General features: G+C 43.8%; 1 protein-coding gene across 1 annotated transcript in view; it reads right to left on the bottom strand.

Moving 5' to 3' along the window:
• Acsf2 (acyl-CoA synthetase family member 2) overlaps positions 1-10,731 on the bottom strand; it is a 34,051-nt gene extending 23,320 nt beyond the window's left edge. The window contains exon 1 of the mRNA XM_021724015.3: positions 10,392-10,731. Within this exon, the coding sequence (XP_021579690.3) occupies positions 10,392-10,501 (110 nt within the window). The 5' untranslated portion in view covers positions 10,502-10,731. The remainder of the gene's footprint in view (positions 1-10,391) is intronic.
• Between the last annotated feature and the right edge of the window lie 3,461 nt (positions 10,732-14,192).

The following is a 14,192-nucleotide window of genomic DNA, read 5'->3' as shown; positions in this document are numbered from 1 at the left end:
ACCCCAAGCCCCGGAGACTGTTAACAGCCAAGCTGGGACCCAACCCCAGGACTGTCTGGCTTCCAAGGCCTTGATATAACACAAAATGAGTTTTGGTAGAGCCTTATGCCTTAAAAAGGACTTCCACACGTGCTTCCTATGATTCTCCTATTAGTCCTGGACCACATCTTTTGCAAAGGAAAAAGCAAGAGGTCTGACACTGATGGGTGGCAAATACGGACCCTCTCCTAAGCCTATTGCTCTTTCTACTGCGGCCCATTCCCAGCCTCCTCTGGAGACCCCAGTGAAGGCCAAGGTCCATGGAGATCCTCTCCAGGGAGGATTCCTTCAGTACCTGTTCCTGTAGGCCTCATCTCTTGATGCCCTCAAGCATACCCAAACTCTTTCCCTGACTTATTTGTGGCATCTGATTCCTGAAGTAGCCACCCGAGGTACGGATGATTGCAAATACCTAAACAAACAGATCTAAGAGGACAGTGTTTGCTTTGCCTCCTGTACATATTACCTACTGATGAAGGTATTTGGAACTTGGAGCAGAGGTTGGTAGGTGGACCTTGCCCTTGCAGGAGGCTTGAGCTGCCTCGGACCCTGGGCAAGGCCTTATAATCTTTCAGGAACAACTGGGGAGGAAGGATGGGCAGGACTGGTATGGGGCCCAAGGAGCTGCAGGAACATCTCCCAAACTGAGGTCAACCACCGCTTTCCTGGAAATAGTGTCACACCAGGTCACAGAAAAGCTTTTGAAATGATATTGAAAGTAATATCCTGTTTGGTTCCAAGTCGTGGACTAACACTGACCTCTGTCCCTTCCTCTCACTTGTATCTGACGCAAGTTGGTCCCCAGGTCCTAAGAAAAACATACACCATCAAAAATACTAAAAGAGGGCTGGGGCTATAGCTCAGTGGCAGAGCACTTGCCTAGCACGTGGAAGGCACTGGGTTCAAGCACCACATAAAATAAACAAATAAAATAAAAACATGCTATTCATCTACAACTACAAAAAAAAAAAAAGAAAATTTTAAAAAATTTACAAAGATAAGAAAAGACTAAAAGACAAGCAAATGCCTATGTTTATGAATTTCATTTTAAATATGAGACAAAGGATTGATACTTAGCCTGCATTTTTTTTAAAAAAAAAAACATAAATCAATAAGGGCAAATAATCGGACACAATAAATGGGCAAAGAAAATGAAGCGAATAGTCACAGAAGACATAAATAATAAACATTTCAAAAGATGTCTAATCTCCCTGGCAATCAGGGAAATGTAAATCAAAACCACAATGAGATACCCTTTCACCTCCTCCAGAGCGCACCACAAGCATTCCGGAGGTCAGCAATACTAAGTATCTGCAGCCATATAGGAAAACAGCAAAACGTGTTTGCTGCTAGTGGTCACAGTAGCACAGCTTCTCCATCCATAGCAATAACTAGAATAGCTGAAAATGTCAACTCTTCAGCACAGCAATTCCACGGCTAGAGATATAGTCATGCAATGGATGAATTTGTCACAGATAAAATGAATAACCTAGATCTACATGTGTCAATGTGAACAGATCTCAAAAGCACATACTACGAAGTGAAAACACAAGGAACTAGCATGCAAATTTTTTTTGCTATAATCATAAAAGCATAATATGCATTGGTTATGAATACAAAACCTAGACTAAAAGCACTTATTACTCACATGGTATGATTATAAGTGCTTTTATATTTTTTTTTCAGTCATTTTGTTGGTACTGGGGAGTGAACCCTGAGGTGCTTAACTCATTAAGTTGCCCAGACTGGCCACAAACTTGCAATCCTCTTGCCTCAGCCTCATGAATCACCGTTTTAAGTATGCATCTTATATGAAATGCTTAAGAAAAATACAAAGGGATTTCTGAGCATGGTGATGCATGCTTATGGTCACAGTTACTGGAGAGGCTAAGATAGGGATTGCTTGAATTTAGGAGTTTGAGGCCAGCCTTGGCAACATAATAAGGCTCTCTTTAAAATAAATAAACAAACCTAGGGGCTTCATGGCATCCTAAGGAGGGTATCTGAAACATCAGAAAGACTGAGCCACCTCCTGGCATGGATAGGAGACATACATTTAAAGCAGAGAAGAGCCCCAATCTGTCTGTGAAGTTCCTGGGCCATACTGGTAGGAAGCCTCACATGCCCATCCACCACTCTATGTGTTCCAGCAAAATGATCCAGTGCATCCCTGAACTCAGAGCCATTGAAAGACAGGCTCTGGATGGTTCTGAAAAATGGAGGACTAGAGAACTCCACCATATGGCAACTGCTCTCAAAGACCGAATTAAAATGACCGTTCTGCAGCGTGATAAGGTAGGAAGGCTGTGGGATAACACCGGAAACCAGCTCAGAGACCAGCAATCCTGTGAAAACCAGAAATGCTGGGTTTTGGAAGAAAGAGAATTAATAAAAGGACTAGATTGCAGCAGCACCTGGCATGTGGTGACTCAGTGGGGAAGGGGATACTCCCCCACAATGACCTGAAAGAAAGTTTCCCAGTGAGTGTAAGAAAAACAGGATCCTGGGCTGGGGATATAGCTCAGTTGGTAGAGTGCTTGCCTCACCTGCACAAGGCCCTGGGTTCAATGCCCAGCACAAAAAAAAAAAAAAGAAAAGAAAAGAAAAGAAAAGAAAAAAAGAAAGAAAGAAAGAAAAAAAGAAAGAAAGAAGAAAGAAAAGCAGGATCCACTGTCCAGCAAATTTACAATCTGAGCAGGAAAAGCTGAGATACTGCAAAGTGAGCAGGGGCAGGTGTGGACAGAGTCCCAGCACTTCCTAGCGGATTTGGTGGAAGTGGGGGAGCAGCACTAGATTAGAAATCCCTGCAGGCATCCTTCACTTTTCTTTTACCTCCCTCTACTTATTTTTATTGGTCTTGTTCTTGGTTTGTTTTCTTTTGGGGTACCAAGACTTAGCACCCAATAATGTTTTACTTTTCACTGGATTGGTGGGCACCCAACCTGTGTCAACCTGAGCACAGGTGTGAAACTGTAACATGGACATAGGGGAAGCTTTAGGAATTGACCCAGAGCAGCAGCTTCCAGTCCAGGGATTGGCACAGCAGAGACTAGCAAAGGGCACTGTCCTTTGAAATTGGTAGCCCGATCTATGGGCTAAGGAGCAAGGACTGACATAAGGTAGAACTGGGTTGGGTCAGGATTAGGTGGAAAGCTGCACCCACAGCATCATACTGTGGACCTTGCCACCTTCCCAACACCCAGAAGTAGTTGGAGAATCTGCTGAAGTGGCCTGGGCACTTTCCACACAGCCCCCCCCCCTTCCCCCCCCCCCCCCCCCCGCCCCAGCACATGGACTGAGGCTCTCAATACCAGGAGTCCTGGGTAATCCAGGTTGATTCACAGGCTCCCCAAGTGAGAGGGTGGACAAGAAGTCCCTGCTCCTACCCCCAGAAACAAAAATATCATCAAGCTAATCGAGGGTGAATTCTTCTCCAAAAGGATAATGCTCCACCAAAACATGCTGGCAGGCCAGGAGCGGGTGGAGCTCAGTATACAGACTCCCCTAACAAGTTTGGCTAGTTTAAGTCAAAGCTATGAATAAACAAATACTACTAGAATACTACAAATATTCTCATAGCTGGGGGGATTATAAAATTGAAACCCTGTAAAGAAATGTGTCTACTTTTAAAATCTCACCAGGAGAAAACTGAATTTTTTATGTTTGTTGTTTAAATATCTCCTCTGCTTTCTTCAATGATCCACTCATCATTCAAAAGTGTATTGTTCAAACCAGGTGCAGTGGTACACGCCTGTGATCCTAGTGGCTCGGGAAGCTGAAGCAGGAGGATCGCCAGTTCAAAACCAGCCTCAGCAATGGCGAGGCGCTAAGCAAATCAGTGAGACCCTGTTTTTAAATAAAATACAAAATAGGGCTGGGGACGTGGCTCAATGGTTGAGTGTCCCTGAGCTCAATCCCCAGTACCCCTGCAAAAACACAAATAGTTAAACAACATAGAACCTCTGAAAATTTTGTAGTTCCCTAATAATTGAACCCACAAATATCAAAGTGGATGAAATCCCAAAGAATTTTAAAAGTTGATTGTTAAAAGGATCAATGAATTTAAAAAAAAAATCTAAGGAATTAACTAAAGGAGAAGAGAAAGAATATCAAAGAGCACTTTAGTAAAGAGAGATTCTCAAAAGAAAAGAATCTTGGCAATGAAAAGTTCAATAAATCAAATGAAAAATTCAGTTGAAAGTTTCTCAACTAGATCAGATCAAGTAGGAGACAAAAATCTTGGAGCTTGAAGAAAAGGTGGCCAGACTTGAACATTCAAATCATATTAAAGAAAAATAAGAAACTATGATCCAAATATGCAAGAACTCTGGCACAAAATTAAGAGACCAAACTTAAGGCTAACAGACATTGAGGAAGGAGCAGAGATACTGGCTAATAACATTGATAGCTTATTCAGTGAAATAATAGCAGAGAATTTCCCAAACTTTGGCAATGAGATGAGCATTCAGATAAAATCAGCTAATAGAGCTTGGAAGAGAATAAGTCTCATTAGAAGACTAGATAAGTAAATGAGAATTAGGATCAAAACAAATCTTAGAAATAAATCAAAATTACCGGAAATATTACAAATCTCTATAGTAGCACTGAATGTAAATATACTCATTTCTCTAAGTAAAAGACATAGACTAGCAGATCGGATTAAAAAACAAGGCCCAGTGGCTCAGCAGTAGAGTGCTCACCTGGCAAGTACAAAGCACTGGGTTTGATATTCAACATCAGATTAAAAAAAGAATAAATAAAATAAAGGTACATTTAAAAAATGCCCAAAGCCCAATGATACATTGACTGCAAGAAACACACATCAAGGGCAAAAACATCTACAGATTAAAATAAAGTGAGAGGATGGGAAATGATGTTTTCTTGTCTCAAAATAAGAAATAAGGGGGCTGGGTTGTGTCTCAGGGGTAGAGTGCTCGCCTAGCATGTGCCAGGCCCTAGGTTTGATCCTCAGCACCACATAAAAATAAATAAATACAATTAAGTATTGTGTCCAACTACAACTAAAAAAATTATATATATATATATATATATATATTTTTTTTTTTTTTTAATAATAAAATGGGCTGGGGATGTGGCTCAGTGGTTAGGCACCCCTGGGTTCAATCCATAGTACAAAAAAAAAAAGACATAGGCAGCAACATCCTCCATAGGATTCCTATAGCTCAGGAAATAACACTGGGAATCAATAAATCAAAGGGATGGCATCATACTAAAAAGCTCCTTAACATCAAAGGAACCAATGAATAGTGTGAAGAGAGAACCCACAGAATGGGAGAAAATCTTTGCCAGCTCCTCTTCCAACAGAAGATTAATATCTAGAATATATAAAGAAATTTTAAAAAATTCAACACCAAAAAAAAACCACATTCAATAAATGGACAAATGAACTAACCAGACACTTCTCAAAAGAAATACAAACGGCCAAAAGTAATTAATGTCTGTTAAATGTCTTTGGGCAGCAGGTGAATGCAAAATTAAAGCTACACTGAGATTTCATCTCACTCCAGTTAGAATGACAATCATCAAGAATACAAATAACAGGGGCTGGGGATGTGGCTCAAGCGGTAGCGCGCTCGCCTGGCATGCGTGCGGCCCGGGTTCGATCCTCAGCACCACATACCAAAAAAGATGTTGTGTCCGCCGAGAACTAAAAAATAGATATTAAAAAAAAAAATCTCTCTCTCTCTTTAAAAAAAAAAAAAATTTAAAAAAAAAGAATACAAATAACAATAAATGCTGGCAACGATACAGGTGGGGCGGATCTTACACACAATTGGAGGGATTGTAAAGTAGTGCAGCCATTATAGAAATTGGCATGGAGTTTCCTCATAAGACTAGGAATGGAACCACCATATGATCCAGCTATACCAATCCTGGGTATTTACCCAAAAGAACTAAGGTCAGCATGTGCTAGAGATACATGCATACCCATGTTTGTAGCAACATAATTCACAAAGGCCAAGTTATAGAACCACCCTAGGTGTCCATCAACAGATAAGTGTATAAAGAAAACAATATACATGATGGAAATATTTTATTTTTATTTTAAATTGCTACTAGGAATTTAACCCAGGGGTGCTTTACCACTGAGCTACATTCCCAGTCCTTTTTTTTTCCCCTCCACATTTTTTATTGGTTCATTATAGTTGTACATAATAGTGGGATTTGTTGTCACATATTCATACATGCATACAATATAACATAAATGGGCCAATATCACTCCCTAGCACTTCCGCCTCCCTCTTCTTCTCTCACCCCATTTTTATTTTTTTTAAATTTATTTATTTATTTTTTTGGCAGACACAACATCTTTGTTTGTACGTGGTGCTGAGGATTGAACCCGGGCCACATGCATGCCAGGCGAGCGCGCTACTGCTTGAGCCACATCCCCAGCCTCCTATTTTTTATTTTGATACAGGATCTCACTAAGTTGCTGAGACTGGCCTTGAACTTGTGACCAAATTTTTTTAGAGAAAAAAATTAACGTGAAAGGGGCATGAGAGAAATTTCTAGATCTGTCTGGTCTCTATGGTGTCCTAGTTACATGTAGCTATGGAACCCTTAAGATGTGGCTAGTTGGAATGAAGATATGCCATAGATATTAGATGCGCACCCCATTTAGAACACAAAGTAAAGTAAAGTATCTCACTGGCAATTTTTCAAAGATTGATTACACATTGAGATGACATTTTAGCTAAACTAAGTTAAATAAGCGATATCATCTGGGCTGGGGTTGTGGCTCAGTCGTAGAGTGCTTGTCTAGCATGTGTGAAGCACTGGGTTTGACTCTCAGCACCGCCTATAAGCAAATAAAAATAAAGGTCCACTGACAACTAAAAAAAATTTAATCAATTAACTTAATTAAATTTTAAAAAGAAGCTATATCATCAATTAATGTCTCAAAGCCATGTGTAATGGTGCATGTTCAGAGGCTGGAGGATCACAAGCTCAAGGCTAGTCTGGGCAAAAATAAAATGGGCATGGATATAGCTTAGTGGTAAAGCACTTGACTTGCCTAGCATGTTTGAGGACCTAGATTTGATCCCCAGTACTACAAAAAAAAAAAAACAAAAAAACTCTCCCTGGCTGGTCTTCTCCATCTCACCATGTGATGCTCTCTACCACTTTACGACCAGTGGGGAAGGCCCTCACCAAATGCTGAGCCAATATAACTCCATTCTCTCGCACTTCCCAGCTTCCAGAACTTGAGCCAAGTGAACCTCTATTCCTTATACATTGCTCAGTCTGGTATTCGGTTATAGCCAATAGAAAAAAAAGGCAATTAAAATTTAGTGAACTTTAGTGAAATTTACTGTATGTAATTATATCATAAAGCCCTATGATCACCACCCAACATACCCTGAGGGAATGAATATACAGCCTATGAAAGATACAGACTACAAAGACTTCTTGCATAATAAGGGTCACAGTAAAGTTCTTGAACAAGCTAGTCTATTGGTGGTGGCTTCCATTCTCACCATATTAAAAGGATGTGTGTCTTTGTGGGTATGGAGAAAAAGTACGAAGGAAGTTGTTATTTGGGTTCAGTAAACTCCCTCAAACAGAAAGGGGATTGGGCTAGGGTGTAGCTCAGTCATGGAGAATCTGCCTAGCATGTGTGAAGCCCAGGTTTTGATCCCCAGCACCAAAAACAAAAACAAACAAACAACAACAACAAAAATACAGGGGACATTTCTGAAGGCCGGAAACACTTGGATTCAGGAGATATCTATGCTTCAGGTTGCCCCTTGAGACACTGTTATAGAGCCCAGGGGTCACTCATAGTTAGAGACTGATTCAAGGCATTGTCTCGTGATGAAATTGCTAAGGTACATACAAGTTCTAGATCTTAGCTTTCTAGAACCAGCCCTGCCTCAAAGGAAAGGCAAAACACAAGAGCAAGCTTTTGTCCAGCTTTTACTCAACAAACTAGCAAGTGGGTATTTATTAGCAACAAACTAACCCAGGTTCAGAGGTTAGGAAACATGACCCAGAAGTGAAGGATCCAAGATGTCACTCAAGATGGACTGGCTACGAAGTTATTGCTCCTTCCTGACAAGCAACCCCAGTGACCTGAAATAAGAGGCCTGGGGTGCTGGGCAGCAGGAAAGAAACTACATGTGACCAAATCAGAACAAGTGGAAGACAGAAGTCCAGAAGCTTCCACACCGTGGTACCTGGAACACTACCAGTAACCATCTTGATTTCTCTCTCTCTTTTTTTTTTAACTCCATCGACTGCCAAGTTCCTAGAAGGCTCAGGACTGAGTTTTGAGGTTTCTACACCCACAGTACCTATTAGGGCTGGACACAGCATGTGTTCTTAGGTGTGCTTGCTGAATGTTTGAGACAGCTGAGGCTTCTGAACAGAAAAGTAGGGAAGAAATCAGACCATGGGTAAGAGCACAAGAGAGAGGGAATGGAAGGAATGGAAAAAAGTTAGGCCAAACATTCAGGAAATCTTAACTCCCTACATAAACAGGCCTTTTCCTGACACAGAGACAATTTCTCTGAGTCCTGATGTGTCCTCTCTCAGAGGTCAGAGGCCTGGGGCAGGAAAGTGACCAGCTTCGTTTAACACAAGGAAAGGTCAAAGGTCAGGAATATTGCTGTGTGGCCCTATGGACCTGATTCAGCATCATAAAATTTGTACATTTTGAGGAGTAACTTTCAGAGTCCTCATGACCTAAGAGGGCACACAGGAGTTCAAAAGCAAGGCTTGGAGGCTGGGGGTGGGGGAGGGCTGAGCTAGCCTAGGAGGGCACTGGGAGGGAGGGAAGGAGGGGGATGAAAGAGAACCCAGTTCCCTTCTTCCAGACCCCATCTGTTGACAGGACTGGATCCCCCTGGGTTTTCTCACAAAATGAAACAGAATGATGTTAAAGTCTGGTGTTTTCTGGATTTTAGGAACATTGCTAATAAATAAACGTGATCCTAAGAGTTTAAAAAAAATAAATAAATGTGATCCTAAGAGTTCTGGCCTACTAGCCTAAAAGGAATGTGCAACTCCCTTGAACTCCTCTAGCCATTTTTTTTTAATACCAAATCTAGTTGTTGAAGACCCAGTCCTGTTAGGTTTCTTTTCTTTTCTTTTTTTTTTTTTTTTTTTTTTAACTCAGGGGTACATTGCCAATGGGCTACATCCCCAGTCCTTTTTATTTTATTTTGGGTCAGGGTCTCACTAAGTTGCTGAAACTGGCCTCAAACTTTTGATCCTGCTACCTCAGCTTTCTGAGTAGTTGAAATCACAGACTTGCACTACCGAACTCAGCTAATGTCCTCTTTCTTTATTTTAACTGTGGAATTCATTCTTCCTTTTTTTTTTTTTTTTTTTTTTTAGTTGAAAGGCTGTTGCTTACATATTGCTAAATTGTGAAAAATGATCCTCCATCATGCCTCCCCAACTTTTTTCTCTCCTGGAAATGGCTGACATGAGAACACAGGATAGGTTGCTAGATATTGCTGTCAGAAGCTACACAAAGAGAGAAGCCAGATGATTTCTTTATGCAAAAAGTACTAATCACACTCTTTATGGTTTCCTGTAAGGTTTCTTCCCTGTCCTGGCCCACAGCCCACATGGTGTGGAAAAATGGTGCCCTGACCGCAGATTTAGCACCCTGCCTAGATGGGTGGCAGGGCAGTCTGCACACTGGGCTTGCCAGTGCTGGGTGCTGAAGGTAATACCACCTCTAATCTCCTGGGAGAGCCAATCCACCTAACCAAGGCCTTTCCCTTGCAGTCTCAGGGGTCCTCCCAAAGGCTTGCAACATCAGCTTTACCTTCATCCTCCACTGCCAGCCCCCATCCCTTTGCACTAAGGATGGACAAAAACTAAGGCCCAGGAGTAGGTGGCAAGAAACCTATTTGTCAGCAGCTGATGAGGACTGGGGAGACTATGGAGTTCAGTGGTCTGAGTGGGGGGAGGGGAGACATCGAGGCAGATCCCCAAGTTTATCCCTGAAGGAGTTGCAGCTCAGAGGCTGGGTTCTAGGGACAGAGCCCAGATCTTGGCCCTGGCCCCTGTCCCTCAGGATAGATCGCTACAGACCCACACTCCTGGGCCCTCAAGGGAAGAATCTACAGTCCTGGACTAGATCAGACTCAAGACAGGACCACTGTGGCCAGCAGCGGCCCTTGTCCCAAGCCAGGCCAGTTTTTCCTGTTGCCTAGGTGCTAGAGTACTAGATGGGGTACCAGTGAGAACCATCCCAAGGAGGCCCAGCGACAGGCTTCATAGCAAGTGGGATGGGTCCCCAGGGAGGCTCTGCAGGATCCCCCCCCAGATCCTTTCCGGGGGACTGCCCAGCCCCCTCTCCGCCCCGGGGCGGGTACCTGAGAGGACGGACGTGCTGCGACTTCGCTTCCTGCCATCCCCGAGAGAGGACAGCCCGGGGTCCCTGCACCGCCAGGCTCAAGGTACACAGCCTCCGGAGGCGCAGCATGCCGGCCCAGACAGCCTCGCTCCACCGCAAGTCCGGCCGGAGTAAACTTTTAAAGTGAGCTGAGGCGGGGCGAGCGCGGAACAGGCGGGGAGGCGGGAGGGTCGCCTCTGCCTATGGGGTGCGGAGGACTCAGTCCCGCCGGGGCGGAGCGAGACGAGGCGGGAGGTGGCGACTCTGCGCCCGGGGCCACCTTCGCGTGGGACCGCGTCCCTCGCGGCCCACCCTCCAAGAATTGCCCTGGTTTCCCTCTGAATCCGAAGGCCTGGCTGCAGCCCAAGAAACGGCCTGGGTGTTGCAACCGAGGAGTTTGTTAATTTCCTAAAGGGGAAGATGCGGAGCCTCAGTGCTGAGCCAGATGGCAAGGTCAAGGCTGAGCAGGCCCCTGCACCGGTTTAGCGCGAGGGCAACGTGGGAACCCACCAGGATGGTGAGCCAGAGATTAAAGGAGCCGGCATCCAGTGCCCCGAGGGCTGCCAGCTGGAACAGAGAGCCTGAAACAGGCGGGAGGCTCGGGGACAAAGAGTGCTGCGAAAGAATCCCTCTGTGCCCGCAGGCGGGGTCAAGTCCCCAGAGAGGCCAGGCATCGGCTTCAGGCGGTATCCCCACCTCACACCCTCCCCCTATGTCTCTGCCTTGATGCCGCCCCCCCCCCCCCCCCCCGCCACCGAGCATGGTTACAGGGCTGTCCACTGTCTGGTGGCCTCATGGACTGGTACCTGTGTATCCTATCTGCCATCTTCCTGTCCCAACTTAAGACCTAAAACACAATTCTCTTGAGTCTCCCTGAGGCTGAATGGAAAGCACTCAGCTCAAGCTTCCTTGCTCTCTCTTTGATTCTTCTTCCAAAGGAGGAAGGGGAGAGTAAAGGGCAAGAGGTCATGGCAAGTGGCCTGCCCCCTCCTGACTTGGAGGCCCCGAGGAAAGCCAAGCCAGGTGGAAGCCATCGCTGAGGGTGGAGCCTGGCCTGAGGAACCTTTGAGCTTTGGCTCAACGGAGGTCACACCACTGCTCCTCTTTATGATATTCAGAGTGATTTCAAAACTCTGGCTTTTGAGGATGGTCCCTACATTTCACATTTTATGGGATTGCAGCAAAGGAGCAGAGAGATGATGAGGAGCTGGACTTGCAAGGGCATGTCTTCCTAACCCCAGGCAACTTGGAGCACTGGCAAGTATCCCTCATCCAGGCTCCCAGTCCTGCCTGGCAGCCTTTGCCACTGGCTTGCTGGGTAACCCTGAGTAAATCATTGCCCTGCTCCAAGTAAATCATTTTCACTATGAAGTAAGGGCTAGTGCTAGTCCCACAGGCCCTTGTTCTCCCTTACTAGTTTAAGGGTCTGTGTTGGGATGAGGGAGGAGCTCCATCCTGACCTGACCTCCATCCTTGGTTCCCCAGACACTGGGCTGTCCTGGGAGTGGGGAGCAGGGCACATGCCCATCCAGGCCATCCAACTTTCTATACCGGCTCAGACCCTCTTGCTCCCTGGGAGACTTTGTGCCTGAGCTGAGCATGTCTGCTGGATGCTGCACAGGACTCTCACAGTTTATGTTCCCTGGGATTTTGCTCATGCCATTGGTTATCCCCAAGAAAACCCTGATTTCCTCCCATTTGCCAAAATCCTTCCCTTTTCTGCTTCAAAAACTGACTCATCAGATAAACACAATAGCTAGACACAGTGACCCATGCCTGTAATCCCAGCAACTCAGAAGGCTGAAGCAGGAGGATCACAAGTTTGAGTCCAGCCTCAGCAACTTAGACTCTCAGCAACTTATCGAGACCCTGCCTCAAAATAAAAAATAAAAAGGACTGGGGGGCTGGGATCGTGGCTCAGCAGTAGAGCGCTCGCCTAGCACGGGCTAGACCCGGGTTCGATCCTCAGTACCACATAAAAATAAAGGCATTATGTTGTGTCCATCTACACCTAAAAAATAAATATTAAAAAAAAAGGACTGGGGATGTAGGTCAATGACGAAGTACCCCTGGGATAAATCACCAGTGCCAAAATAATAGTAATAACAATGATAATGACAACAACAAAACTATGTTATGAGGCATTATCAGGATAGACAAAGTCTTTTCTCAAACAGAAAATCAAGAAATGGCAGAATAAGAAAATGTTTAGAGGTAAGTAACAAGAGAAAGTAAGTAACAAGAAGATTAAATAAGTTAGAATAGGTCAAATGAACTTGAACAGACATTTTTCCAAAGAAGATATACAAAGGGCCAATAAGTACATGAAGATACTCAATATTACTAATTGTTATGGAAACAAATCAAAACCACAAGATACCACATTATATCAATAAGGATAACTACTATTAAAAAATAACAAGCCATGGGGCTGAGGTTGTGGCTCAGTGGTAGATCGCTCACCTCCCACGTGTGAGACCCTGGGTTCGACCCTCAGCACCACATAAAAAAATAAATAAGTGAAATAAAGGTGTTGTGTCCAATTACAACTAAAAAATAAATTTTTTTGAGAGAGAGAGAGAATTTTAATATTTAATTAAAGTTTTGGTGGACACAACATCTTTGTTGGTATGTGGTGCTGAGGATCGAACCCGGGTTTCACGCATGTCAGGCGAGTGTGCTACCGCTTGAGCCACATCCCCAGCCCAAAAAAAATAAATATTTTTAAAAAATTAACAAGCCAGGAATGGTGGTGCATGCCTGTAATCCAAGCTATTCAGGAAGCTGAGGCAGGATAATTGCGAGTTCAAAGCCAAGACACCAAACAACTCAGTGAGACCCTGTCTCTTAAAAAAAAAAAAAAAAAATACAAGATAGGGCTGAGGATGTGGCTCAGTGATTGAATTCCCTGTGTTCGATCCCCAGTAACCCTGCCCCCCCCAAAAAAAAAAACAGTTTGAGGCCAGCCTCAGCAACTTAGTGAGACCCTGTATCAAAATAATAAATAAAAAATAAGAGGGTTGGGGGTGTTTTTCAGTGATTTAGCACCCCTGGAATCAATACCTGGTACCAAAATAAAATAAAATAAAGGACTGGGATTTTAACACAGTAGAGCACTTGCCCTGCACATTAAAGGCCCTGGGCTTAGCCCCAGGACTGCAAAAACAACAACAATGAGTGTTAGTGAGGATGCGGAGAAATTAGAATCCTTGTGCTTCATGGAATATAATCATAGTATGCATTGTTTATGAATACAAAACCTAGACTAAAAGCAGTTATTACTCACATGGCAGATTATAAGTGCTTTTACTTTTTTTTTTTTTTTTAGTCATTTTGTTGGTACTGGGGAATGAATCCTGAGGTGCTTAACTAATGACCTTTTTATTTTGAGACAAGAGCTTGCAAAGTTGCTCAGGGCCTCGCTAAGTTGCTGAGGCTGGCTTTGAACTTGCAATCCTCTTGCCTCAGCCTCTGAGCCATTGGGATTACACTGGCTAATTCTGAACAAATGTAAAATGTACAGAGAAAATGATACAATATACTGTTTATGGACTCAGGGACATCTTAAAAGTAAAAACACATCTAGGCAAAGTGGCACATGCCTGTCATTCCAGCAACTGGAGAGTCTGAGGCAGGAGTATTGCAAGTTGAGGCCAGCCTGGACAAATTAGTGAGACCGTCTCTCAAAATAAAAATTAAAATAAAGGGCTGGGGATGTAGCTCAGTGGTAGAACACCCCAGGGTTCAATTCCCAGTCCTGCAAAAAAAAAAAAAAAAAAAA

The sequence above is a fragment of the Ictidomys tridecemlineatus genome, chromosome 3 (assembly GCF_052094955.1).
Source record: "Ictidomys tridecemlineatus isolate mIctTri1 chromosome 3, mIctTri1.hap1, whole genome shotgun sequence".
NCBI classification, from domain to species: domain Eukaryota; kingdom Metazoa; phylum Chordata; class Mammalia; order Rodentia; family Sciuridae; genus Ictidomys; species Ictidomys tridecemlineatus.
Note: the sequence above shows the minus strand (reverse complement) of the source record. Positions and strands in the feature narration are given on the sequence as shown.